The following is a 26,263-nucleotide window of genomic DNA, read 5'->3' on the forward strand; positions in this document are numbered from 1 at the left end:
CCCATAACAACACAAATACTTGAACGTATCGGACTATTACAGGCTTTCTGGGGACTTAAAACCATCTGGGCAGGTTTTGGTTATATTAACTTTAAAACAAATTCTATATTTCTGGATTATTAAAGCCAGAACAGGGTAACCGGGAAGAGGCTGTGAATGATATTACATACAGCATGTTTTATCAAGCAGATCTTTATATGTAATATAATAATCTACAAAAATATGTGGTTCAACAATGTTACCATCATTTATCAAGTATATATTACTTCCGGTTGATAGAAGGTGGTACTTGTTTTATTAATGTTAAAAAACATCACGGCAGAAATGTAAACTTTTCAGTTTCTGCCTTGATGAATGAATGAATGAATTAACCAATTAAGAGTATATGTGGTTAAAAGAAGTTGATTTAATATAGTTTTAATACAGAGCTTAATGTTTGTAGTTTGGTATGAACAGAAAATACCAGGTTTTTCGTGATTGTAACCGACATGGTTAGAAACTGACTAAATGTTTGTATATTTCGTATTGTTCAGGGCCAAAAATGTGTCTGTATACGTCAAAGATCAGCAACATAGTTGTTCCCCACTTGGACACATGCTACCAACCTGCCCCATGTGTCCTCTTTTTGAAAACCCAAATATGGACTGCTTCTGGGCCTGTACAAACTGGGACGTTACCTCTATTTTTGGTCAAAAACAAGCTGTCATCAGAGGCTGAGATTTGGTGCAAAAATGCCAAGTGTAAACCAGTCACATCCTCTGCAGTAATCCCCTGCTGATAAAATCATGACTCATGCAGGGTGCAACATAATCATTTTCAATTACAGGGATAATTCAGCACTTAAGAATGCGCAGTTCTGTTGGGGGAAACATGATTAAACCTTAAGGAGTGACTAGAACCTGGAAAAATCATAAAATGCAACACAATCTGCACTACAACGCTTATCAAACTTCTTTAACAGAAGGGTTCTCAGACCTGGATCGAGCCAAATACTGGATTTAATCACCAAACTGCTATCTTTTAGGACTTGTAATCAGAGTGTGGGAAAGTCAGAGCCTGCACACCTTAAATATCAAATCATTTTACTTAAAGGCATTGACAGTAACATGAGCTCAGTATAGATACGTTACCACACTTTTTTCACACTGTTTTGTAAATTGCACATTGCAGGAAAAAAAAAAAAAACAGAGACAAGGCACTTGCATCTGTCCTTCCAAAAAGTAACAACATTCACATTTTTAGTATATTCAGAAAACAGACACTAAGTCATATTAGCTTTTAAATGCAGCACTTAGTATATACATTTACATCTGTGGAAATATAGGGTAATTTCACACTTAAGTAAAAAGATAAAAACAAATAATCTAACATTGTTATCATATATTGGCACTTTCCAATTAAAAACATGGTTTTTTTTGGTTTATTATATTGTTGCACACAACATCCAGATTCCAAAAATAAGAAACATGAAGTTCCTGTTAGAGCTTGCGTCGACAGATTTTTTTTTAGTTAATAATGTTAACCACTTCTCTTAAATTTCTGATCAACATCTTACATTTTCTTAAATAAAAAAAAATTATTTTTGGAATGTAGGCATATTGATTTGACACATGGCAAACTGAACATTGACAAGATTCAAACCACTGACAGGTGAGGTGAAGCATCTCTCCAGGGCTGGGATATATTTGGCAACATGTGAACAGTCGGCTCTTGAAGCTGATGTGGAAGCACAAAAAATGGGCAAGGATGAGTTTGGATCTGTCAATCTCTGGCAAACTCACCCATTTGTGATGGATATGTTACTGTGGTCAGGGCATCTCCAAAGTAGCAGGTCTGGTGGGGTGTTCCTGTTATGCAATGCCTAGTATCTACCAGTGAAGACTTGTTTGTCTGGTCTGACCCTCAATGTGTTTAGGGACCCATTATTTAATAAATGGTTCTTCAGTTGTCCTTCCTTGGTAGGTGCAAGCCAACACATCCTGGGTATACCCAACAAAACACAACGCCTGCCAAGCTCCTTAGACTTGTCTATTTTTCCTGCTTCCAGCACATCAACTTCAGGAACTCTGATATATCCAACACTTCAACTTGTGGCATTGTAATGAGAAAACTCAATATTACCTTCATCTAGTAGCCATTTCATGTAATAACTTAATAAAAGGAATCTTTTATAGGTAATATATTAATCAGGTCCTGGTTCCTGTCAGTGAACCAAACTATTTGGAATAAAATCCAGGAATTTTAAGTTAAATTAGAAGTTATAACCATTTGTCTTGTCAGTTTACCATTTTGAAGTAAATACAAGTACGATTAAGAGGAAAACATGTAAATATTCAATCAGAGCTGTGCCTCGGATGTCAAAGTGCCATGAGATGACTGTTCTTTGGTATATCCAGAAGAGAGGGTTTTATCTTCACTGAATGCCTTCTCAAAGACCCGTCTCAGGGAGAGCTTAATTTTCTCTTTGAAATCCTGCCCCATAAATACATACAGGATAGGGTTCATGCAGCTGTTGGTGTATGCTAAGGCCAGAGCCAGGGGATCTATTGTTGTGGCTACCGTTCGGACCTGTGACTCACCGTAGATGTCTAACAAGCCAATCACATGATATGGCAACCATGACAGAAAAAAGGCCAAAACAACAGCCAGCATAATGCGGAACGCTCTTCCCGAGCGAAAGTTACTGCTGCAGACCCTCCGAGCGATAAGGGCATAGCACACTGCAATGGACAACAGAGGTATTAGGAAGCCTAGCACAAACCTGCCAACAATTAATGCTCTGTAAGAATCATCTAAGTAGAGTTCCACTGAATCATTGTTAAGGCTGAACAAGCAGCCTGAAAAATTAAAGGCTTCATCTGTGACATGCTCACGCAGGACCATAGTGGGCAGGCTCAACAAGAAAGCCAACGCCCAGGCCACACCACAGCACACCCAAGCTAACCTCAGGCTACGATTATTCTGAGCCCAAACTGGCTTGACCACTTGGATGAAGCGATCCAGGCCAATGAAGCTCAAGGTAAAGACACTGGCAAACATGTTGAGCACAATAATGGCAGGTAGGACCTTGCACATGACGTTTCCATAGGGCCAATGGCTATCCAGAAGCATGTCAGCCACAGTAAAAGGTAAGGACAAGCAGCAGAGGAGGTCAGCGATAGCCAGGTTCAGGAACCAGGTGGTGTTAACGGTCTTCTTCATTTTTATGCCAGCGATCCACACCACCAGGGCATTTCCAGGGATGCCCAGGGCACATGTCAGGCAGTAGAAGACTAGCGCCACCATGTTAATGGCGTAAGATTTACTTCCACAAGATGTGCAGTTTTCATCCAACATATCGTTGTAGTTAAAGGTGTAGTTGTAGGTGTCATTCATACTGTCATCATACTGAAACTCAGCAGAATATTCCATGACCAACTTTCCTTTTATAACTGTTCTAAAAGACAGTAAACAAAAGCATGTCATAACTCATTTTCCTTTATACAGTTCTAAGGTGTTTTAAAGTGATCCTTGTTATATTTTGGATACAATTTTTTAGTTAACTTTTTTTTTTAATTCACATTTAACTTCCTATGGAGTAGATTGATAAATCTTTCATTTATCTCTCTAAGAGCTTCTTAACAGCTTTAGCCTATCCGACCTCAGCTAGTGCAAAACAGGAACACAAAGGGAATCCAGTCACACTCACACTCATGTTAGAGTAGCCAACTTCCCAACACATGCTTTGGAATGTGAAGAGAAATTGTAACACCCAGAGGAAACCCACAAAGACTTGAACCCATAACCCCAGGAACAGGGAGCAGGTTGGCAGTAGCACTAAATGTATCGTCACTGTCCTGCCCACTGAAAAATCAATGTGACTTAATTATATCTTAGTTACTGAGTTCTCTGGATGCATGATCAAACTGAACAATCTCCTCAATGGTGGACAATGTTCAATGTTCTCGAGTAACAATATTGGCATTGGTGTCGTATTATTGGTTTGTACGTGTTGTAGCATTGATACGTATCAAATTTGTAGATTTGGTAAAAAATTAATGGATAAATATTTATGAACTCATATAAAGAATATATGGATCAAGTGGACCATTTTAAATATAACATCAAAATTATATTATTGGAGAAACAGGTGTCCCTAAATCTATATTGATTTCCATATTTAATGTGAGTAAAAATAAAGCTTTCAGAGAAGAGAGGAAGTCTTTTAAGACTAATACCCAAAGTGTTTACTTTACATTATGTGCAGATGTTTATTCTACAAAGTGAAAAAAAAATTAAATCCGTGCTGTGTTCGGGGTCAGTAATCTGCAAATGAAATCTATATTCAAAATATTTGAGCGCCCATACTGTTTCTTTCTCCTGAAATAGTTCCATTTTTAGAGATACAAAACTTACTAACAGTGAAAATATTTCTGGACGTTAGCATAGTTATAACTGTTACAAATAACATGTCTGAACAGACACTGTGTAAATACCCATAACCAAACCATCCAAAACCGTCACATTCCATTCACAAAGAATGTTCCAGAAATGACAGAATCGAACAAAAGCTGAAACAAGTGTTAAACCATTTTTAGAATGGTTTACCTCCGCATTTAATATCATTCAAACATTAGAAAAGGATACTGTTAAAGAGCTGACTTACCGGCTGAAATGTATGTGCTGCGCAAGTTCTGACCACAAGCTAAAATAGAAAGGAAATGCTCAGGAAAACAGAGCCTATGATGCAATCAACCTCATCACAGCTGCCAAAGGAGGCATGTATTTACATGAACATGCCATAAAACCATGTGAAATAAACTAGACTTGAAGTCACAGAAGAACAACCCCTTTGTTTAAGTGAAATTCTACTGATATTTTAATCCTGCTGCATAATTTTGGAACGTGGCTTATGTTGGACAGTAAACAAAATGCTTTACATGTGAAATTAACATTGTGATGGTTGTATTCACCACCAGAAGTCTGTAAGCTCAAAAACAAAAAAAGAAACTGCGAAGGAAAGGAAAAAAAATAAAGTGATGCTTTTTCTTTTGTGTACTTCCCATTTCATGAAGCTATAAGAAAATGAACAAGCAACGTGCCTAAAAACACTACAAATGTTGTATTATCTGTAGTATTAACAGAAAAATGAAACCAGCTTCCAGACAAGTAGTTTTTCCAGCATATTAAACACTCAACTTTAACACCTATGAGAAGTAATATGAATTATTTTGCATTATTCTTGGACATACATGCTGCATATAAAATGAAGAATTTTCAGATTTTGTCATTTACATTACATATATTAGAGGTTTCAAAGACCATATGGAAAGATAAATTACTATTCAAAATGACAAAATATTGGTGTGAATACTCAGCTTTGTATTCAGCTTTGTAAGTACACAGTTATTTAGTAGTAACTGGCCAAATATGGCTTCAAATTAGTTCTAGTGACACACAATTAGCAAATTATAGGAAATCCCTGAGTGGATTAAGTTTAGTGGACTTCAATCTCCCAGTTTGTAACTAAATAATTATATAACAATGTTTTAAATAAGGACACTCAAAACTAACGAACATATTTACAAAAAAAAAAAAAAAGAAATTCAGTAATAAATCGTACAAGAAGCAATTCTCACCAAAATGGAGGTGTTTATTAGGTTGATTTGCCATTTGTAATTTGAAATGCGAGTGAAACATCAATCGGCCTATTTTATTGCAATGAGGGGAAAAAAAAGAAAAAAAATAGTGGTCATTCACATGTTTTGGCAGAATAGTTTATCTGTTTATGTGCTTTAACAATAACTGTGAATAAAGGGTAAATAAAAAAAAAGACCTTTAAAATAAAATTTAAGAAAAAAAGGTACCAACACCAAAACCTACAGTAATAATTTAATTTCTGAAACAACTTCAGTCCTTGAATCAACTTCAGAACAAAGTGTCATTAAAAAGACACCCACCTCAACTGGAAACATTATACACAAACAGCAGAGCAATGAATCTAGCTACGTTTTTATATTCTATGTCCATTGTAAAGATCCTCATTTAAAAGTATTTTCAAGGTTAATTCCTTACTTTCAAAAGCACACACACAAGTGTAAAATGTTACACTACAGCTATCAGTACGTCATGTGTCCACAGAAATGTTCATCTTTAACTTCAGGAAATACCAGACCACTTGATCAGTTCATGCAAGGAGCAGAAGTCATAAAACATACATTATGGTGCAGTAAAAATGAGTTTGACATTTGAATTCATACAGGGTGTACAGGTTTCATCAAAAATCAAATGCATTAGTATTTAAGCCCACCAAAGCCTTCTCCACTTTAAATGACCAAGTCAAGTCAAGCAAGATACAAGATCTTGGCGCAAGTTTAAATTAATTATATACATAAATCTGTACAGTACAAAGTGACATACAATATCCGTTTAGAGTCCTCCATCTTATTCACGCTTTAATATTTCGGTGTGCCTGCCATAATTCTACCAGCAAAAGATACACAGCTTTACATTGGCTTCAACTACAACAACTTCAACAGTTGAATTTTTTCCACAGAGACAGACAAAATAAAAACATGATACATGTCTGTTTATGTTTTTCTGCCCAGTGTCTCAGAGTTCTGTCTATTCACAATTTAAGGCCAACTGTCAGTCATTTTCACACAGACGTGACAATGTAGGATCCACTCTCGGTTGTGTCTCCTTTAGAGTCTCTTTTTTTGACATTACTGTTAACTGGAGTTGGTATCTGAGATGGCCTCTGTGTTGTGCCATCAGCACTGCTCTTTCTTGGGCTCGGTGTGTAATTAAAAGGACTAACCCTGGCAGCAACTGCACCACTAGGGGAACTGTGTTTGCTGGAGTTGGTTGAGCTGAAAGGTGTACGTTCAGCAACTGCAATTTCATGAACTTCAGTAGCAATGTTAGGGTTACTTAAAACAGGCTTAATATCAGTCACCTTTTTGTCAAGACTCTCACTACTTCGGATCAAGTTCAAATTTGTTTCAGAACCAACATGCCGGGAGGCAGGGATTTCATTTGATGACGGTTGCTTATGTTGGGTTTCACTCAAGTCCCAATCACAGGGATGTACTTTTCCAGGTAAGCTATCAATTACTGGAGGGGTGTTTCCTGTTGGTGACTTACTAGACCTAGGGTTATTAATGGGGCAGTCTTCAATCCTAACCCAGACATCCTCATTCTTGGACACTGTGCCACTCATCTGATGTAAATCTCCAGTTGGATCGGGCAAGTCTAGTGTCATTGAAGAACTTGCTTCATTATCTTTTACTTTCCTCCATGTGCCTTTCCTTTCCAGGCCTCCTTCTTTATTTTGCCCAGATCGTTGAGGTGGGTTGGCTGGTTGACGTTCATCTTCACTTCTGCCTTTTTCACTGGACTCCGATGAGGCAGAGAGTATGGAGGAACTGCTACCTGTCCTTTTCCAAGTACCAACTCTTGGAAGAGAAGATGAATGTTTGCTGTGCTCCCTTTTCCATGTCCCTGCTCTGTTAATTGGGAGTCTTGAAGGGCTCTCTGAGTGGGAACGGGAAATATCATGGCGTCTAAGCGATTTCCCATCTCCGTTTTCTGATGAATTTTGGCTTTGTGGGGACTTCCTCCAACCACTTCCTTGGTAGGGCAGAGAGAGAGACATATCTGGTAAGGATGGGCTTGATACAGGTGTTTGTGACTGACTTGGAGAAGAAGGAGATAAAGATTCGAAAGAAGCAGATTCTTCTAGTTTCCTCTTTAAGGTTGGACTAGGGGCTTCTTTAATAAACGTGGATTGGCGAACAAGTCCTGGTTTCTCTGATCGGTCAGACTCACTCCCACTAGACTTTGTAGAAGACATTCGAGACAACTCTGCCTTTTTTGAAGGCCCAGTGGCTCCACATTGATTTAAACTTTTTGAAGCAGATTCACTTCTGGGTATACCACTTGTACTCCTTGGCAAGCCACTCTGCTTTGGGGGTGTTTGTGGACCAAGCTGCCTTCCTGGAGAGCTGTAAGATATTCGAGTAGACCCAGATGGTTTGGAAGCAGCACTAGGAGAAACGGTTCTAGGTATCTGGGAGAGCTTATTAGGTGGGGTCAGGCCATTCCTACCCGGTGAGACAGAGGTACGACCAGGAGACTGCATGGGTCTAGTGAGGGACTGCTGAGGTGGTCTAGACGGTGTGGAGTCTCTGGATCCTGATCGAGAGGAGGCTTTACTTGATCCTCCTTGTGAGGCAGGTGGTTCTCTGGCAGGACTAGGATCTGATTTTGATGGTGCCTTTATGGTTCTAGGAGAGTTTCCACAATTCAGGCCCTGAGGAGGGGGTTTTGTGACTTGGCCACGTGTAGGGGGCTTTTTAGGAATAGGGCTGGTACTAGGTGAACTGCTTCTGACTCCAGGTACATGAGTCATTGTCCTCCCTCTAGAAACTACAGGAACTTGAATTTGTCTCTGTTGAGAGGTCACACTTTCAAGACTAGGTCGTGGTTTTCCGGTAATAAGGCTTTTGTACACTTTCTTACCCCCTTTTAAGCTTTTAGCAGTTTCTTCTTCTTTCTTCTTAGCCTCCAACGTACTTTTTTCGCCAGGTTTCAATATTCTAGGACCTTTGTTGGCAGCTGGCTTACCATCATCTTGATTTGTAGGCATGTGGAAAGGGGACCCAATAGATATGCCAGACTTCAGTGAAAGGATTGAGTCTGAATCAGAAGAGCCTTGTCGAGACAGACTGGCTGCAGCCTGGTGCAGACTACTAACAATGGAATTAGCACCTTCTTGGATAGCTTTCCAGTCAAATGACTCAGAATCTGGCGACAAAGCTTGCTCGGAAATGGGACTGTGTGTGTCTGTGAGATCAAGTATGAGATCTGGTTCCTCTGCTAGTATACCATCAGCTAAAATGCTTTTCTCCTCCTTAACTCCTTGGTCATCACCCTTGCTTCTGGATGGCTGTTTCTTCTTCTTTGGCATTGCAGAACTGATACATTCCTGTAGGAGGTCATCCTCTGAATCAATACTAAGAGAGCTAAGAGAACTGTTCCGAGAGAAACATACAGGTGTATCCTCAACATGAAAGGCTTTGGGGGCATAACCAGAGGCTTGAGGCCTTGGCATTTCCACCTGGGTTGTGTCCTCTTTGTGGGAACAATCCTTGTTGTTGTTTTCCTGGTCAATGTCACTTAGCGAACTTAAAGAAGAGTTTCTCGAGAAACATACTGGAGTGTCCTCAATTGAAAACTTTTGTTTTTCATCAGGCTCTGTTCCTGTATTTTCTTTTGAAGCAAGAGGAAAACTTGGCTTTTGAAGAGGCTTTGTTGGAGCAGTCTGAAATGAAGTCACTCTGTTGGTGTTTCCAGACTGCTCTCCACTGCTCTTTGAAGGGGGTACTTTTCTTTGTTCTTTATCTTTTCTGAGTTCAGCTTTTTCTTTAGAAAGGTCAAGATCATCATCCTCAAAGTCAAGTGAACTTAGTGAATCGTTACGAGAAAAGCAATAAGGAGTACCCTCAATTGGTGTGTAATGGTGCGGAGAATCAAAGGTAAAACCTGGACGTGTTCTTTCCTCAGCATTTACTGGCTTCTCTGAAAAATCTCTAGGGCCAGCTCTATGCTCTAGTTTTTTTGTTTCAATATTTTTATCAGGATAAGATGCCGTTTCTGATAAGTTACTGGGAGCGTCCGGCCGCTTAAGCATCCTTGCTCTGTATTCACTGCTTTGTGGCATGGGTTTTACTGGGGAAGTTGGTTTTTTCTTTTCAAAATCCTGTTGAACTAGATTGCCAGTAGCAGTAGGTGGAAGTGGAGTCTGATCAGACATTTTCTGCCCTCTAAAAGGTTTATGTATCTTACCTTTTGGCATTGCAGAGTTGATGCACTCAGCAAGAATGTCATCTCCTTCATTCTCAGCAGGAACACTTTGTGAGTCAGAAGATACAACAATATCCTTTGTTTCTGCACTTTTCCCTTCGGGTACAGTGTCTCGTCTTTGACTGGACACCTCTGCATGGGGAGCTGGACTTTCAATAACAGCCAACTCATTTGGAGGCGAATCAATAGTAAGGTCACTAAGAGATGTTGCAGTAGAGAAGTTTATGGGTGTGCCTTCTACACAGTACACCCGAGGCATATCCTCTCCATGAGTTAGGGCAACATGCTTCTGTTGTTGTGTCCTGCTTTGTGAGGGAAGTAGTTTATAAACGGGAAGTTGACTTGGTTTACGGGCCACTGGTGGGGGTATCCTAGAAGCAGTTGGAGGGGTTTGTTTCTTGGGTTTTCTAGAAGATTTTGTGGGCATAGCAGAATTTATACAGGCTTCCAGAATCTCTTTGTCATCATCATCATCAGAATCATCCAAGATGTCTTTCTCAGTCTCAGTAGATGACGGTGGTTTCTCCTGTCCCTTGGATTCTTTAGTCTCATCCTTTTCAGGTTCTGTATCATTTCCATGGTCATCCTCATGAACGGGAGGCATTATCTTCAGCTCAATATCCTTTTGAATAAAAGGCTCATCTAGACTTAATGCACTAAGGCTAGAAGCACATGAAAATCCATCTGGTGTACTCTCTGTGGCAAAATGTAAAAGTGTGTCATTATCTGGAAGTACTTGTACTTTTTGCACAGCAGCACTGACAGCTGCATGCCTTGGGGCCAAATCCTGTTTTTCAGAGTGGGGTGGCACAATAACTTTTTGTTTAATGGATGTTGAACGTGGTGGTGGTGGTGGAGGAGTCTTGCTACGGCTGGGAGGCATCGTTTGACCAGGACTATCAGGGAGATCACTAGGGCTAATTATTCCACTCACCATTCCGCTACAAGGCTCACTCTGTACAGAGCTTGCGATTGAGTGGCTCTCAAAACTGTCAAGAGAGCTAACAGAAGTGCATCTACTGAACATAAGAGGAGTCTCTTGCAGATAATGTTCAGGGGGACTTTTAGGTGTTTGAGCACCACTTTTGGAGGGTGATTTAGCACCTGATGAAAATTCCACTGCTTTATGATGTCTGGAACCTTCTCCGTGGCCAACATGTGATCCTTGGTGTCTTGGAGGCTTCATCCTTACATAATGCCCAGAGGACTGGCTTTCAGTTGTGCGCTGATCTGTAGCATTAGTAGACTCTTTCTCAGAAACAGGCAATGTTGGGTAGTTGTTGGCTGAATTGACGTTTCTTTTACAGCTTTCCATTTCATCTTCAGAGGACAATGATGAGAGAGAGCTCCCTCTTGAGAAACATATTGGAGTGTCCTCCACACAATAAGTTTGCAGTGTTTCCTGATTTATTGTAGGTGCCTTGCAGGTGGTCTTTTGAATAGATCTACCAGGGCCTGATCTTGTTTGAGCTGTTGAAGTGTGGAGTTGTTTTTGCCTACTCTGATTCTTTATAGAAGAAACTGACGATGAACTGTCCTGGCTTAACTGGTCCTTGACAGAACTCTGAGAGGTTGGCTTTGTGTGACTGAAGACTGCCTTCTTAGAAGAAGCATCAGAATATTTCAAACTGTAATCAATTGGTTGTTCTACATGGTGATCTTCAGTGTATTTCATGCTGTAATTTGTAGGCTGCTCATCAAGCTGTTCCTCTTCTGAATAGCGCTCACTGTAGTTGGTTGTTTTGTCATCACCAAAATCATCCACAGTGCATATTGTCTGGTTAATTTTTTTATTCATTCCATGACTAGAGCCACTACTTTGTTCATTAGGTCCCCTTGATCTGAATCCTCCAGGCATGTCCTGTTGAACAAATCGAGGCTGGTATTTTTTAAGTTTATCTTCATTTTCACCATTGCCCTCAGTGTACATTGGGTACCCTGGACTCTGCGACCTGGGTTGTTTTTGATCAGAGCGTTTTATTTCATCCTCCAGGGTCTTGGTTCTTGCCCACCTCTCATTCTGGCTTGGGCTTTGGCGGCCAGAATTAAGTTGCTCATCTGAATATTTTAAACTATAGTTAATTGGTGTATCTAGATCTCCATCATCATCTTCCATGTGATTTGCGTTGTGTATTTTATGAGCAAGGTCAGCAGGATATTTTCGGTAGACACAGCATTTGGCCTCATCATCCTCAGAGTAGGAGTCTACTGATGGTTTCATCTGGCCCCTTTTGCCATAGCCATCACTGCTGTTGACACTGTTCAGACTGTCATTAGATGCTCTGTATTCCATTTTGGGCATTTGGCAAGGTCTGTTTGATGGGTCTGTCTTGCCATAGTTGTAAAGGTTTTGATGACTGTGGACTGTGGTCTGACGTCTGATAATATCATCTTGCACCATATGAGAGTCAGTGTTTGATCCTGCTGTTCTATCATCCAGGCCTAAGTGTATGCCCTGAACTTCTTCCATTACCATTGCTATTTGCGCTGCAGTGGTAGGAATCTGCATTCCCATTCTTTTACTAGAGTCTGTGTCTGGGTGGAAACCTCTTCGTTCCCTATCAAGACTTTTGTCCCTCTCTGCCCTACAATTGTCTCCGTTTCCCCTATTATCCCTTGAAGATGGGCTGGAGAGCACTGGTGTGTTCATGTATGGGGAACGAACACCAACACCACTAGTGTTATAACCATCTGCTCTGCATACCCCATCATAATCACCATATACATTGTGCTTGTGTCGAGGCTTTCCCCGGTGTGAAGCCTTTGGACTCAAATTGTCTATATTATCAAATGTTTCAGAAAGATGCTGTGCATCCAATTCCTCAATTAGTGCTTTCTGTTTTCTTACATGTAGTGAAGGCAAACTAGATCCAGGGGACATTATGTTGGCATCCTTATATTTGGCAGGTCGATTTGCCATAAGATTCCTTAAAGCTGCAGCACTACCCATAGCAATCATTTTGTGCTTGGAGTGGATCAGATTTTTCAGCATGCTAACAGCACCCATATCCCACAGTGCTTCCTGGTCCTTTGCATTACGAGCAGAGAGGTTCCAGAGTGTCCCACATGCGTTGCTCACTATGGTCAAACTGTGAGACTTGAGGTGCTGCAGAAGTGTCTGGAGGCAGCTGTTCTCCCTCAAAATTTGCCTACAGAAACATTGAAGGGAACATGCATCAAGATTTGCATAAGTTAACCATTAAAATAGATTTGCTTACAACACAGAAGCAACCGAAACCTCACCTGTGCTCCTCATTTGTGGCGATAAGACTGGATACATTCCTTAAGATGCCTCCACCACTTTCAATAATGGCAAGGGTGTTTGTTTGGCTTCTGTAAGTAAGGGTGCTTACTAAAAATGCCAGTGCCCCAGGAACAGAACAGATATCAGCTTTGTTTTCAGTACAATGAGCAGAAAGGTTCCAAAGGGCACTGAGGACACTTTTTAAAGTGGATTCCTGTAGGAAGAAATTAAACAATTAAAATTAGATCAGTGCAGTGTATGTAACAGAATAACAGTTTACTTCTGTGTGCTGATAATAATTTAAATTAAACATTTTTTTAAAAGGATCCTCACCTTCTGGACTTCAAGGGCACACTCCATTAGGGCCCTCACACTGCCAACCTCACGCAATGTCTTTTTACTATTCACATCTGCACGCCAAGAAAGGTTTCTCAAGACACTAGCAATTACCTGAAAGAAAACGGTGTAGTTTTATTCCCCATGTTTTTATGCAATTAAATTACAGGAAAAAATGGATTTTTGTGCAGCTGTAATATGTACCTGCTGCAAATCCTCACTCTCAGATTTCAGCTGTGCTACCATGGCCCTCATGCAGCCTTTCATGGAGCAAAGCGTTGCCTGAAAAGACATTTAAAAAGATCTTATACCACTGACAAGATACAATAATTGAGCCCTTTTAATGAAGAACATGAGCAACATCCAAATTTTAAAAGCATTGCTTAATAGTTTAATAAACAGGGAAATTGTTATTGACTGCTTTATATTAAATAGCTGGCATCAAATAATGCCATTTCAAGCTTAAAATCGTTTAAGTCTCAATTAGTCAAAATCATTTCAACTTGTTCAAGGACTCCAATATGAAAGACAAATTTAATACAGCACACTAGGTTTTCAACCAGAGGCCAGTTTCACAACTCCACGTGTGTGTAGCTTGAAACTTGCTCCTGTGTGAGAGAAGGTGGGGTAGATTGGGGCTGGGGTTCTTGTAGTAATTTCATGGTCCACAGTTTTGACAGCAGTGTGTTTGCTGACTATCCCTTTTGGTTCTGGCAGTAAAACCTTATGACTTACTCCCTCTTGTGACAGACCAAAAAAAAAAAATTGGCCAAAAGCCAAGGCCAAAAAAATGCAGTTAAGTACAAAAATGACATGAAACTACTTAGCCCTTAACTAAATAAATTAATATAATCTAATAATGTATCACAATCTAATTCAGCAGCAAATCAAATAAAATGAGACCGACATCAGGAGCAGTGATGAGAGTGTATTGAATAATCCCATTCAAATAACTTAAAAAATGAAAATACCTACGCTTTAGTTTTTAAACAAACAAGATATTATTTTAGAAGTATTTGCCACACCTACCTTGTTGGCTACATCTCCAAAAGTTAAGTTAGTGAGAGCCATGCCTGCATATCTTCTTAGTGTTACACTGTAGTGGTCACTGGTAAGGCCATAAATCTCACAGTCCACCTGTAACAGTTCACCTATAGCCTGCAGTCCACCTACAGAGAGTAAAGTAAGATATTGAGACTTCCTTCAGAATATGCAGCTTTCTAACACACCACAAATTGAACAGATATCTTTAAAAAGGTCAAAGGAAATGCAGGAAAGCATGAAGCTTACCAAGTTCATTCATTGCGTGTCTGTGCTCTTCATCAAAGGACAGCTTCATGAGAACACAAACCGCAGGGCAGATCTGATGCTCCACAGGAGAAGGCACTACAATTTAAGCGAGTGCACTGAGTATCCTACATTCAACCACTGAGCAGTTTTAAATTCTATTGGGCAATAGTTACAATGTCAATGCATATGCTGTAAGACAGACAAATAACATGGCTTTATGGGTGACTTTTTATTTATTTTTTTAAAAAACAGGGTTTGCGTCTACATTTCCAAGAATCCATTGTAGGCTGCCATTTAAAGAATCTCCTACCTCAACTAAAATTAAAAACAGTCAAATGGATCATATTACCCATAAGCTATTCCTGACATGTTACAGCAGAAACTGGCATAACAATAAATAGCAAGGAAAAACATGAAGGGAGGAATGGAGGATGGGCTTACTTGGGTTTTTATCTTGGTCCACTCCACGCTCATGGCTCTCCTGCCACTCCCAGCAGGTCTCGCAATAAGCCCTGATCTGTTCCAGAAGGTGGAGAACCCGTATCTCCCTGCGGCCACGCTTGTCATCTGGCTGAGAGTGGATGATGTTATGTAGTGCAGCACTGGCCCTGGCCCTGGCCTCTTTGCTGCCTCGGGAATTGCCCAGCAGTACAGAGTCCTTGTCGTTGCCGTGAAGGAGCTGGATGAGCAGCGGCAGGCAGCCAGACTGACGCATGGCTATGCAACTGTCCTGAGAGCTGGACATGGCCAGGAGAGTGCGGGACATGTCATCTTTGTCGTGGGTCCCAAGCATGGACAGCAGGGAGTAAACCATTTCAACCTACAACCAACAAGAAGATGGCCTCCTTACTCTTCCAAAGGGAATAAAACCACATCTAGTTCAAAAGGATCTAAGTGATGATGACATGCCTTTCGACAAAATATGGCAATTGTTATTAATTATAAATTAATGAACATGCTTGCCACATATTCATATAAAACCTCTCCCCCATTCACTGCAGTCCAGTACATATATTTCTTGATTATTTACAGGTTAAAAAGGTAGTGTGGCTCTTCTAAACTCTGATAAAAAAAGGTATTGGTTACTGGGTTGGTTCCCTCAATTCTCTTCAGTGTCTTTATATTTTTTAGAAGCTCTACTCGCTTGCCCAGTTTTAGCAGTGAGATTAGCAGCAGAGATTTCCAGTAAACTATGTAAACAAATGAGATGCATTTAATAACCCCATACAGAAGATTACGTGTGTTTACATGGTCTTAAGTAAATGCAGTAAAACAACACATGGTTGCATTAGCCAGGTATATGAGTTCTTGTATCATATTACATGATAACATTTTAGAAGTACTTATTACCACTAAAAAAATACTTTTAATATTTTCTGGTTTACCTTGGTGCCCAGATGGCTGGTCAATCTCCGTGGGACAGAGTAGCTCCCTCCACTACTCATCTCACTGGCTGTATCGTGATCCACTCGAGGACTTGGGCCCTGGCAGAAATACAAATTCTGTTTGTTTGTTTGCATTTCAAACCTTTGTTTTATGTCCTTCAAATCTGCAACACCTTCGAAACAAATTAACATTAATTAATTAATATTAATATTGTATCAGCGCATTATATGATCGTTTTAGATGTTTAAAGACAGACACGTCAGATTAAGTTTAGTTTGGGGTGAACATTGTAACTACAGAGGAAAATTATGAAGCACAACTTTATAAAAAGTAAAATATTTTAAATGAATGTTAAATGTTCTAATAAAAATTAAACTATATTAAAATGTACACATCAGCGGTGAGAAGTATAGGAACTTGGCTATGAACAAAGTGAAAATCAATCAAATAAACAGTGTACTGAGAGGAACATTTGCTTTCTTAACTCTGCAAAGTAAGAGGTCCATGAGTCACACTTGATCCTAACACCTAATCCAACGATACATCACTGGCACCATCTGTCTGCAAAATGCTACTGAACCTCAAAGCAGTGAGCCAGAGAGAAACAGCATGCAATTCAGAAAAGTGCCCATCTCTGTGCTGGGAATTTCAAAGCCCCGCTGGGCTCTGGTACCCAGAGAAACAACATTTCCAGGACATTTGTTTTAATACCATTAGTATTCAAAGCACACTGGGGCTACTGGCCTACACTAAAAAGCCTTTGTATTAAAAAATAAATAAAGAAATCTCCCTTGTTCTTTTTGCCCAAATTACAGCCCAAAAAAACCACTTTCCTAAAAAGGCATGTGCATCAAAAGATGAATACATAGGGCTGAGTAAGGGAAATATCTAATTGTGATTTATCTGCTCAATACTGCTATAATTTTCTATAAATGAAGGCACAAGAAGACCACCACATAGACTTCTCCAACTCCTGTATAAGCAGGTTAAAGGCCCCATTACACAGTCAGCTGTACCAATGTAAAGCTTAAAATAGTTATTGGAAATCTGCATTCCTTTAAATGATATAAAAATCAATGAACATGTTTGAAACCACGAAAAAAACATGCTTCAGGCATTAGGCTTGGGTTAGGCATGCCACTCTACACCAGTAAGCATCGTTGGGCAAGACTCTTAATATTCCACTATCCCAATAAATGTAAATATGAACCTTTCAGTCTTACCTGGGAGCAAGCTCCACTCACAATGCCAGCATCCCCTGAAGCCTGAGCTCCTTCAGCTTGGGCCACAAGCTCGTGCTTGGCCTGTGGGCAGGAGAGAAGAAATTAGAAGATCTAGAGAAGGTGACAATGAATGCAGCTAAGACGACATCATGTATAGATAGTGACCCACATCAGTAAAGGGAAAAGCATGAGAGATTAAAGAAGTTGACCCATTAGACAAGAGATGGAAACGTTACTCTGGACCGGGCCATATAGGACTTGCTGTTTCTTACAAGAAAGAGGATTTGAATAAAAAAAGACAACAGAGAAAGGGAGGGAGAAATAAAGAATTATTCACTAGTCACTAGGCTAGAGCAGCTGTAAGAGCATCAGGCTCCCACTTCCTGACCTACATAAACAGCACGTTCAGCCTGCAGGATTAAAAGCAACAAAGGGGGAGGGAAATCAAATGTGTCCAATAGGATTTGTTCTCCGAAAAGGGGACCACATGCACGACAAACACTCGTTTCTATGCACCATTTCTGCACAGTCTGCATGTGTACACATCAGAAACCAGAGCCATATTTGTGCTCATGTATACTTACGCCTTACATTACTTAAATGTAACATAATCCCTCAGAGATAATGCAGTACTTAATGCATACTCAATCATCGGCCCCCACATCAAGCATTACGGCCCATGACCTGTGCATCTGGAGGCTAAGTCACATTAACTGTTCATGCTCCGTCACCCAAAGAGTCTACATTTAGCACACATGCTCATTCAATGAAAAATTCATGTAGCCTTCCCCCCTGCAAAATATTTCCACTAGCTACAAGACGAGTGACAGAAATCAGCGTTTCAGTGCACACTCATTTCCTGGGCAAAGTAAAGCAGCTATTAATTGATGATTGTATTTCATGTCTTCAATAAACACTGTACTCTCTCTTACATTAACACATAATGTTATGTTCAATGAGAAAACATTAGCACTTCATTTCGCCAATAAATAACACCAGTGAAAGTGCCCCCTTCTGGATGTTTGAAGACAAACTTCCTGCAGCATGTTCCTAAGTTTAGGTTAAAGTAGTTATTAACACTATATGCAAATTAATTTTAGGACTAAAAATAAGGCACTTAGCTGCACTTGCATTTCTCAGATATAAACTAACACACTATAAACAAACTCCCAATGCACAACCCTTTAACAAACCATTTTACATGTTTTTACACACTCACTTTACAAACAGAGTTCCGTCCTCTCACATGCTTGGCTTTTATTTAAAGTATAAACGAAACATTGGATACAATACTAATCTACTGTGTTCCAAAAAAGAAAAGAAACAAAACCCCACTAGCTTTACAATTGGATTAGAAGTGAAATAGGAAATAAATTGAGGCTGAAATAGAGCTTTGTGTCTTAGACCAATAAGGAGATTAAGATTCTCGATACGACTAAAAGCTTAGACAAAATAACCATGTGTTCCAAATCTGATCAAAACTGAAATATCTACCCCAAGTTCAAATACATTAGACGTAGTCTTTTCTGACTAGTGCTATTTATATGTGAACAAAGGAGCACCAGAACTATCAATAGCCGGTTTATGAATGTCATTAAGTCATTACAACTAATTCCAGCGCTGAGCTCCTCTAATAAAGACTAAACAGTACAGCCTGCTGTTCCTCCTTCAGTAGAGAGACACCAGACAATGCAAGTGAAATATTAAATCTTGTCGATATTTGATATTTTCTTAAGTCTTAACTAATACAGTCAAGATTTCTGTTTTCTCAAGTGTATCGATGCTGACTGCTGGTGATATTTGGGAGTGTACATTGTACCTCAGCTTCTGCAGGCTGTGACTGTAAGTGCTGCCGAATCCTCAGCATGTCCTTCTCTATTTGCTGGATTCGTGCAACACGCACCTGAAGAGATCAATCAGAGAATATTTATATAAACACTGAAGATGAATCTTATATGCAATGACAATGCAGAGATTTAACTGAACTGTAGAACTTCTCTGATAACATTTTGTAAATGCATTTTAAAAACATGGATGTGAAAGTCAAACAATATAAAAAAATAGAGGTGGAAATGTTAATAGATTAAAGATGAATGTACTAAGTCAAAGTTTAATATTAAAAGTATAAACGCAAAAAAATTTGACAGAAACACCTTTCAAAGATACATGGTTACTTGATTTACAAATGGAGGCCATGGGGGAGACTATTAAAAATGTAAACAAACAGTCCTAAATTATAGATACTGTACATTATAGATGCTTTCAGAACTAGAGTACTCCTCTGATATTAAAGGAATATTGAATTTATTATTATTATTTTTTTTTTTCGGTAAATTTTACTAAATTTTCTTCCTTGCCCAGAATCAACAAACTGTCAATTGTCTAACGTGTTTTAATTGTCGTAAATTTTGCACATATTGTTTTTCCCACTGAAGCTTAAAAACCAATTTATATTTAAAATAAATAAATAAATAAATAAAAACTAACAAGGGATTCTCCATTGCTTTACAGCTACAAATCTTTGGGGTACAGGGGAAAGTTGTTTTAATATTTTAGAGTACAATTCCTTTAAAATAATCCCTATTTAACTCAAAAGCAGTGTTGATTTCAATAATTTACCCTCAGAACAAACAAACAAACAATAAAAAATGATGTTTTATTTAGTGCCTCAAGCATTTTAGGAACCAGAAGTCATTAAATAATAAACCTAATTATCTATTTAAAGTAATTACTTGTAAAAATGCATCTTTCCACCAAAGCTTATTAATTTTAACACGTTTCAATTAGTAAAGCACTTTCAGACATTATGGAATCCTCTTCAGCTCTGTTTAGCATGTCATATCTAGTGTTTTATATAACACAACTCATAAAAGCTGGCAGACAAATAGATCTGCTCTGATTAAAGAGTGGTAAATTAGCGCGACACTCCTGCCTTGTGCTTTTGAGAGCCTTGTGCGTTGTAGGTCCCCTTTGTTTAATGTTACTGACTATATCCTGTTTTTCACCCTCCACCTCTATATCACCTGTTGTTTTTTTTGTTTATATTTTTGTTTAAATCACAGGACCATCAGAAAAGATTTGGAGATTGAAGCATTCAGAATAAGACCGAAGAAACTGAGACGTGGAAATTGAGACTATGGAATATATTCATTTTAAAATGACACAGCTGCAGATGTGGGGTTTGAGAGAGATTGAGAAAGGTGGCTGTGGGCTTATTCCAAATTTAATTTGAAAACAATACTCTAATTAATCTGGTGTACATAAAAAAAATAATAAATAAACATTTAAATTTGAGGTTGCTGCTTGTATGCACTGTGACAAAACCATCATTGCTTTGGCTGAACTCATATCCCCAGGGTTCGGTGGGTGATGGGGAAATGGGAAAGTGACTTCAGCTTCATTAAAATAGGTCACTACCCTCTCTGCTTAACGTCTCTGAGCAGTAAGGACTACAGATATATTGCTACTGTTAACAGACTGTTGTCAAAACTACACTACTAAGAGCTAATAAATGTTAAAATGCTTTTACTGAAAAAGTTATAACAGCCTTATGCTGTCTGGCACACAAAAGTTGATGGAACACTGGTTGAATCTTTTTTATTCCTCTCCCGGAAACCCTGTTATGGACGTGCCACTTGTTTCTCTGTAACATGAGTCCATCAGCTGGTGTGCAATTTATTTGCTAACCTCAATAGTTTTATTTTTTGTGCTCAAGTTGTTTATGTTTGGCAACACTCCTCCAAATAGCAGCAATTGTACTTCAGGGATTTAAGGCTATGATATAATATTGTGTATTCTGAGGGGCATTTACCCTCCCTCTCTGTGGCTCACCTGTGCTCTCTTCTCCATGTCCTGGCACGTGCCCAGTTGTTCCTCCATTGCTGCCCGTATCTGTCGAGCCTCGTATTCCAGCTGTCTTCGAGTCATGTCTGTCTGTAATGAAAACTGCACAAAGTGTGCATTTGCATCAGAGTAGTTCATTCCAAACAACAGCACATTACTTTGTTTGTTTGTCTCTTCAAGCAAGTTGCATTTAAAATATCCCTTTTTTTGAAACTTACATTCTCAGTCAGTGGTAGGCTGTCAATCCTTTTGGTGAGGTTTTGTAACTGGGCATAGTACCAGTCCTTCTCTTTCTCTTCTTTCTCCAGCTCTGCCATCAATAAGGACCTGAAAAAACAAAGACAGATAAGCAACTACCATAAGCAGATAAGCATCATACACGACTGAAACATGCTGTTACTGTACGACAGAAACAGGGGTGTCCATGTCAACTGGGAATTAATAGAGTAACAGGGCACCGCTGTTATATCCAGCACCGGTGATAAATATAATCTTAACCCAAATTTAGGCTCAGATGAAACTTCTGACCGACCCTTTCAGTGAAGGTCTAGGCTTAGGTGGCATTAATTATATATAATATATTATATAAACGTATGTCTGTATATTATATACATACACACAGTGAATAAGAGCTTTTTATTAAAGGACTTCCTGAAATTAGACCAACTTCAAAGCAGCAAACCAAAATTTGTTTACTTATCATTATAATTCTTGGTACCTACCGCTCCTTTTCCAGCTCTTCCAGGTATCCAGCACTATCTCTGCCCCCATTGGCCACTCCTCTCCTGGGGAAGGAGCTCATTGGGCTGGGGCTGGGACTGCTGTCCGCAGACCGCCCCGAGCTTGATCCCTGCATGGAGGGTTTTGGTCTCAGCTTCACTCCTGGGAAACTGCTAGGGTCCAGACTTATCTCTGAAGAATTGATCAAAAACAGTGATTATACAATTTTATAAAAAGTCAGCTACGGTTAAACTCTAGACTACAGTGACAATACTGAAGCTTCTAAGCAACAACCTTTTATTCTGTAGAAGCCCAAACAATAGACTTCATTATCGTATATGCTTTGTAAAGAAAGACACAATCACACACCTTTGAGTCTCTCCAGCAAGTCGATTTGGCCTTGAGAATCTTTTGAGTCTTCTTCAATACTTCCTTGCAACTGCTTCAGCACCTCCTGCACCAAACAGAGAACTTTCTTTTGACATTTTATTCCTCCTTCTCTGATGTGAAACACGCATAAAACATTAGACATTTCATGCATCAAACCTGATCTTTAGATTGCAGAGATCAAGCAAACTACCAGACTAAAAGAAAGGAAATATTTTGGGCTCATTTCTCCTGTAGGTTAAAGTGGCTGTGATAAGGTGAAGGAGAAGAAAACCTCCACCGATGCTTTGAAGTCCCATCAAACAGCTTCTCTGTCAGAAGCACGAAACTGCTTTGAAGTCCTACAAATGTGCTCTCGCTAATTCTTTAATGTTGTGATTGCACATCTATGGATGTGAGCTTATAAAAAGGTATTGATCTTCCTGTTAAGCCCTTTTATAAGCATATCATAAAACACAATCTACTGTCGGCATAGATACAGGCATTTAGACCTACTGTGTTTTAGGAGAAACAAGTCATACTCTTAGTCGGTTCTGTAAGAATCATCCACACAAACTACTCGAACCTTTAGAGGGTAAACGAAAATTTAAATACTTAATGATACCAGGCAGTCTAGGTCCGATCTTCTAGTGCATGGTCACAATAAGCTTTAATCAGGACTCTAGGTTCTTAAAGAAAAACTACTAGCAACTCCTCAATTTAATGTCCTGCTCAGACTAATATTTGAGTTTTGTTGTTTCTTTTCATTTGTTTATTCAAGACATCACTACTAACGACAGAGGCTGCATCACACACTGCATCCTACCACATTAGAGAGTAAGTGAGAATCGCAAATAAAGGGTGAAGTTTGAGAGGCAGCCAGAATGTTTGTGCTGTGGGCATGAGAGAGAGAGAGAGAGAGAGAGAGAGAGAGAGAGGAGAAGAGAGAGAGAGAGAGAGAGGAGAAGAGAGAGAGAGGAGAAGAGAGAGAGAGAGAGAGAGAAAAAGCACATTTCTGTTGGGGTGTTCATGTCCCTCGCAGTCATTTACTAGAGAGGCATGGAACAAAAATCTATCAAGTTACAGTTCTTTTATACCATCATTTTCAATTAACAGCATTTTTCCAGTGGCCCAGTACACGGCACTGCTCTCATATCAACCCTAATTCTTACACTTATCAGGCCCTAATACTCAAAAGAACATTTATTTGCCTTTTCTTATAAAACCTACAGTGCTCTCATCATTCTGTTGTATAAACAGAATTTATTTTTGTTTTTATTTGCATAGGAATACAACCATATCATGCTTTGTTCCAATATGTAAAGATGTAGTCACAGATGCATTGCTGTGCTATAAATTAAATTAACTGACAACAAATGAAGCCCAAGTCAATCTCAGTTGCAGCTGAAAAAAGGTACAGATGATGTACAACATACACATTTTGGCTATGTTTTTAAATAATCCAGCACTCTGGTACTACTAACTTCCTTAACAACATTTACATAACAGTGGTTTACCACTAAGGCTGAAAATAAAATCAGAGGAAATATGAAAAACAAGCTATACATTTTTCAGTCCATTAATAAAGCCACCAAGAACGAGAAGAAAGCATCAGTCAAATCAGTAACAGGACAGAAACGACAACAACCTCCTAATGTCTCAACATACAGTGCCACGAGCCCACAGCCACAAAATATAAGTGTTTATTACTGTGTTATCAACCAACTTTAGCTACATATGTAGTCCCTATCGTACACCAAGACAATACATCTAGGTACTTACCCCAGTTCACCCACTGCTTAGATGAAAGCTTGTTGTTATTTCCCTGCATCTTCACAGAAAACCCCACAGCAACCTCACAGTAATCCATTAACATCTGCCATTTGTAATGCTATCAGCATAAAAGCTCCATTACAGAAATCAAGCCCACTCATGATCCTACATCCAGCAGATTGGGTTTGAGCAGCTAATCCAGGGAACAGGCAGCAGCAAAAGCCCCCAGCAATGAGGCTGCCTCTCAGGAAGCAGCTCTTTCCTCCCATCCTACCCAGTAGACCCACAGCCTCATGCAGAATACAGCTGCTTCCCATTCAGAGAAAATGCCTCCCCTCCCCTGAAGTCCAGGGTCAGCGAGTCTGGGGCCCTCTGACCTCCACAGACACACATCGTTGCGCCGGCTGAAAGCCGGAGATGTCCGAAAAGGAAAGGTCAACCAGAAACGAGCCGTTCATCTTTCTTCGTTCACGCAAAAACAAAGCCACAGGAGTGATTTGGAGGCTGTGACGCTGGTGTTTTCCTCGCGAGCTGAATGTGACGTCTCCGAGCAGACTCTGGAAACAACAGCTTTATTATTGGAGAGGGGGGTCATATGATCATGGACCTTTTACCATGCTCTGAGTCAGAGATGATGGCCCAGACAGAGCACAAAAACGCGTGTGCCCTCTTGGCCAGTTTTGGTTGTACTTAGTCTTGGCTCAACGTTATAAACAACTACTTTGGGGGAAGAACCAAAAATACTGTGGAGAACAGTCATGTGCCAACATAAAAACAACCTGACTCTTTGTCCCACATATAATCACAATATTATATCTTATACAATATATAAACACTTACATAGGAATATAACGGCACATACATGTAGGGGTTTTAAAAGTAATTTTAGTGAAAATAATTGTTAATTTGACACATTGGATCCTCTTCTATTTTCCCCCCAATCGGGTCAAACACCTTTAGTTTCCTGTTGGAACACAAGTATGGAAAAAACAGAACCGCACTGAGCTATGAAAGTGTATCAAACAATACCCCAATAACAGCTGTCCAAACATCAAAATCACAACGAGACTGTAGTTGGACGTTATCAATCTAGAGCTACAGAGCAACTTGTCTGAACCTAGTGTAATGGTGGTATTCCAAAATGTCCAAGAAAACTATGTTGTGTACTGAATTTGGCAGTAAAACCTATAAATAAATCAGCAGATGTCCAGTATAAAACAGACAATTAGAGCCAGTGAACCTGTTCAAACATCCAAATCCACACTAATTCTTCCTGACGCACATGGTTTATAAGGATAAATTGGTTTTTGTTTTCACTGTTTAACGCCAGACGTGGTTTCGGTTTACAGTGATCCAGAAGGGACGGCAGATGCCCTTGAAACTCAGCGTGTCGAAGATGCACTCAAGGCTGGAGCTCAACCACACACTTTTAAGAACGTCATCCTATCCTCTCAGTAATGGAAATCAATGCACTGTGCTACCCATCTGTAGGACAGGAGCCAAGAACTCTAAGTTAAGGAATTGGATTTCCTCAGAGTACTTCACCCGACAGATGACACACTACAAGGCTCAGCCTTTATGCCGGGGAGAGAACTCATTGTGTGGCGTTTTACTGTGTAGTTTCATGGACTTGGTGGACAGCTGTTGGCCAATTTTAAGTCCGCAACTAAGGTGCCACTTCATGAACTCTCATGTGGTGATGAGGACACTCCCTATTAACATATATTTTACTGTGTTTAAAAATAAATAAATAAATGTGTGTGTAGTGCGCTGAGCTACAGATTAGTCACTGTATAATCAATATAATAAAATATGTTCTCTCTATGGGCATGTGCATTAGCGTGGCCAAATTTCTCACTTATGTAACCACAGAGTCATCTTATAGGGAATGACCTGCACGTTGGTCAAACCTATTCTTGTGCCGTGACTAAGCTTCCTTCAATCCATTCCTCCACTAATTGATGATGATATTCAGCCTAGTGCTGTTTAAAGCACAGAGATCAGATGATAACACTGAGTCACTGTTGCCAGTCCGTGGCTTCATTCGTTTGATTAAACATTCGCTGCTAAGCCTGAGACTACTGGTAACTGCTTCCTCTGAGCTGAAGACAGGGCTGCCAGGATACTCATCAGAAAGACTGCAAACACAGCCACTGTAGTCCAACTGTGACAGGGAACCTCATGATGACATGAATGTGATGTTCCCATGACACTGACCATATCCAAATGGTAGCAT

The 26,263-nt window shown here is 39.6% G+C and overlaps 2 protein-coding genes across 5 annotated transcripts in view; both read right to left on the reverse strand.

Annotated features, from left to right (window-relative positions):
* Window positions 1-518: 518 nt before the first annotated feature.
* c3ar1 (C3a anaphylatoxin chemotactic receptor) lies at window positions 519-4,679 on the reverse strand. Of its 2 annotated transcripts, none has more exons than XM_066651153.1 (2): window positions 4,646-4,679; window positions 519-3,431 (listed from the first exon to the last, which is right to left on the reverse strand). In XM_066651153.1, exon 2 carries the CDS (start codon window positions 3,409-3,411, stop codon window positions 2,338-2,340), a length of 1,074 nt encoding a protein of 357 aa, XP_066507250.1. In that variant the 5' UTR covers window positions 3,412-3,431; window positions 4,646-4,679; the 3' UTR covers window positions 519-2,337. The 2 variants fall into 2 exon arrangements, with proteins under 2 accessions (XP_066507250.1, XP_066507249.1); XM_066651152.1 differs by having other exon boundaries at window positions 519-3,436; window positions 4,646-4,672.
* Window positions 4,680-5,619: 940 nt separating this feature from the next.
* apc (APC regulator of WNT signaling pathway) overlaps window positions 5,620-26,263 on the reverse strand; it is a 38,103-nt gene continuing 17,459 nt past the window's right edge. For 2 of the 3 annotated variants that reach the window (XM_066650215.1, XM_066650216.1), the window contains exons 3-16: window positions 22,258-22,342; window positions 21,891-22,080; window positions 21,387-21,495; window positions 21,157-21,270; window positions 19,145-19,228; window positions 17,326-17,406; window positions 16,102-16,200; window positions 15,158-15,536; window positions 14,717-14,812; window positions 14,456-14,595; window positions 13,631-13,708; window positions 13,424-13,540; window positions 13,090-13,304; window positions 5,620-12,995 (exon numbers count right to left, since the gene is read on the reverse strand). In XM_066650215.1, the coding sequence (XP_066506312.1) occupies window positions 6,638-12,995; window positions 13,090-13,304; window positions 13,424-13,540; window positions 13,631-13,708; window positions 14,456-14,595; window positions 14,717-14,812; window positions 15,158-15,536; window positions 16,102-16,200; window positions 17,326-17,406; window positions 19,145-19,228; window positions 21,157-21,270; window positions 21,387-21,495; window positions 21,891-22,080; window positions 22,258-22,342 (8,145 nt within the window). In that variant the 3' untranslated portion in view covers window positions 5,620-6,637. The remainder of the gene's footprint in view (window positions 12,996-13,089; window positions 13,305-13,423; window positions 13,541-13,630; window positions 13,709-14,455; window positions 14,596-14,716; window positions 14,813-15,157; window positions 15,537-16,101; window positions 16,201-17,325; window positions 17,407-19,144; window positions 19,229-21,156; window positions 21,271-21,386; window positions 21,496-21,890; window positions 22,081-22,257; window positions 22,343-26,263) is intronic. The other variant, XM_066650217.1, reaches the window with a different exon arrangement.

This window comes from Hoplias malabaricus, chromosome 18 (genome assembly GCF_029633855.1).
Source record: "Hoplias malabaricus isolate fHopMal1 chromosome 18, fHopMal1.hap1, whole genome shotgun sequence".
NCBI classification, from domain to species: Eukaryota; Metazoa; Chordata; class Actinopteri; order Characiformes; family Erythrinidae; genus Hoplias; species Hoplias malabaricus.

What these genes read in the sequence shown, in the direction of transcription:
- c3ar1 (XM_066651153.1), bottom strand. Translation starts at nt 3,411, where the DNA reads ATGGAATATTCTGCTGAGTTTCAGTATGATGACAGTATGAATGACACC.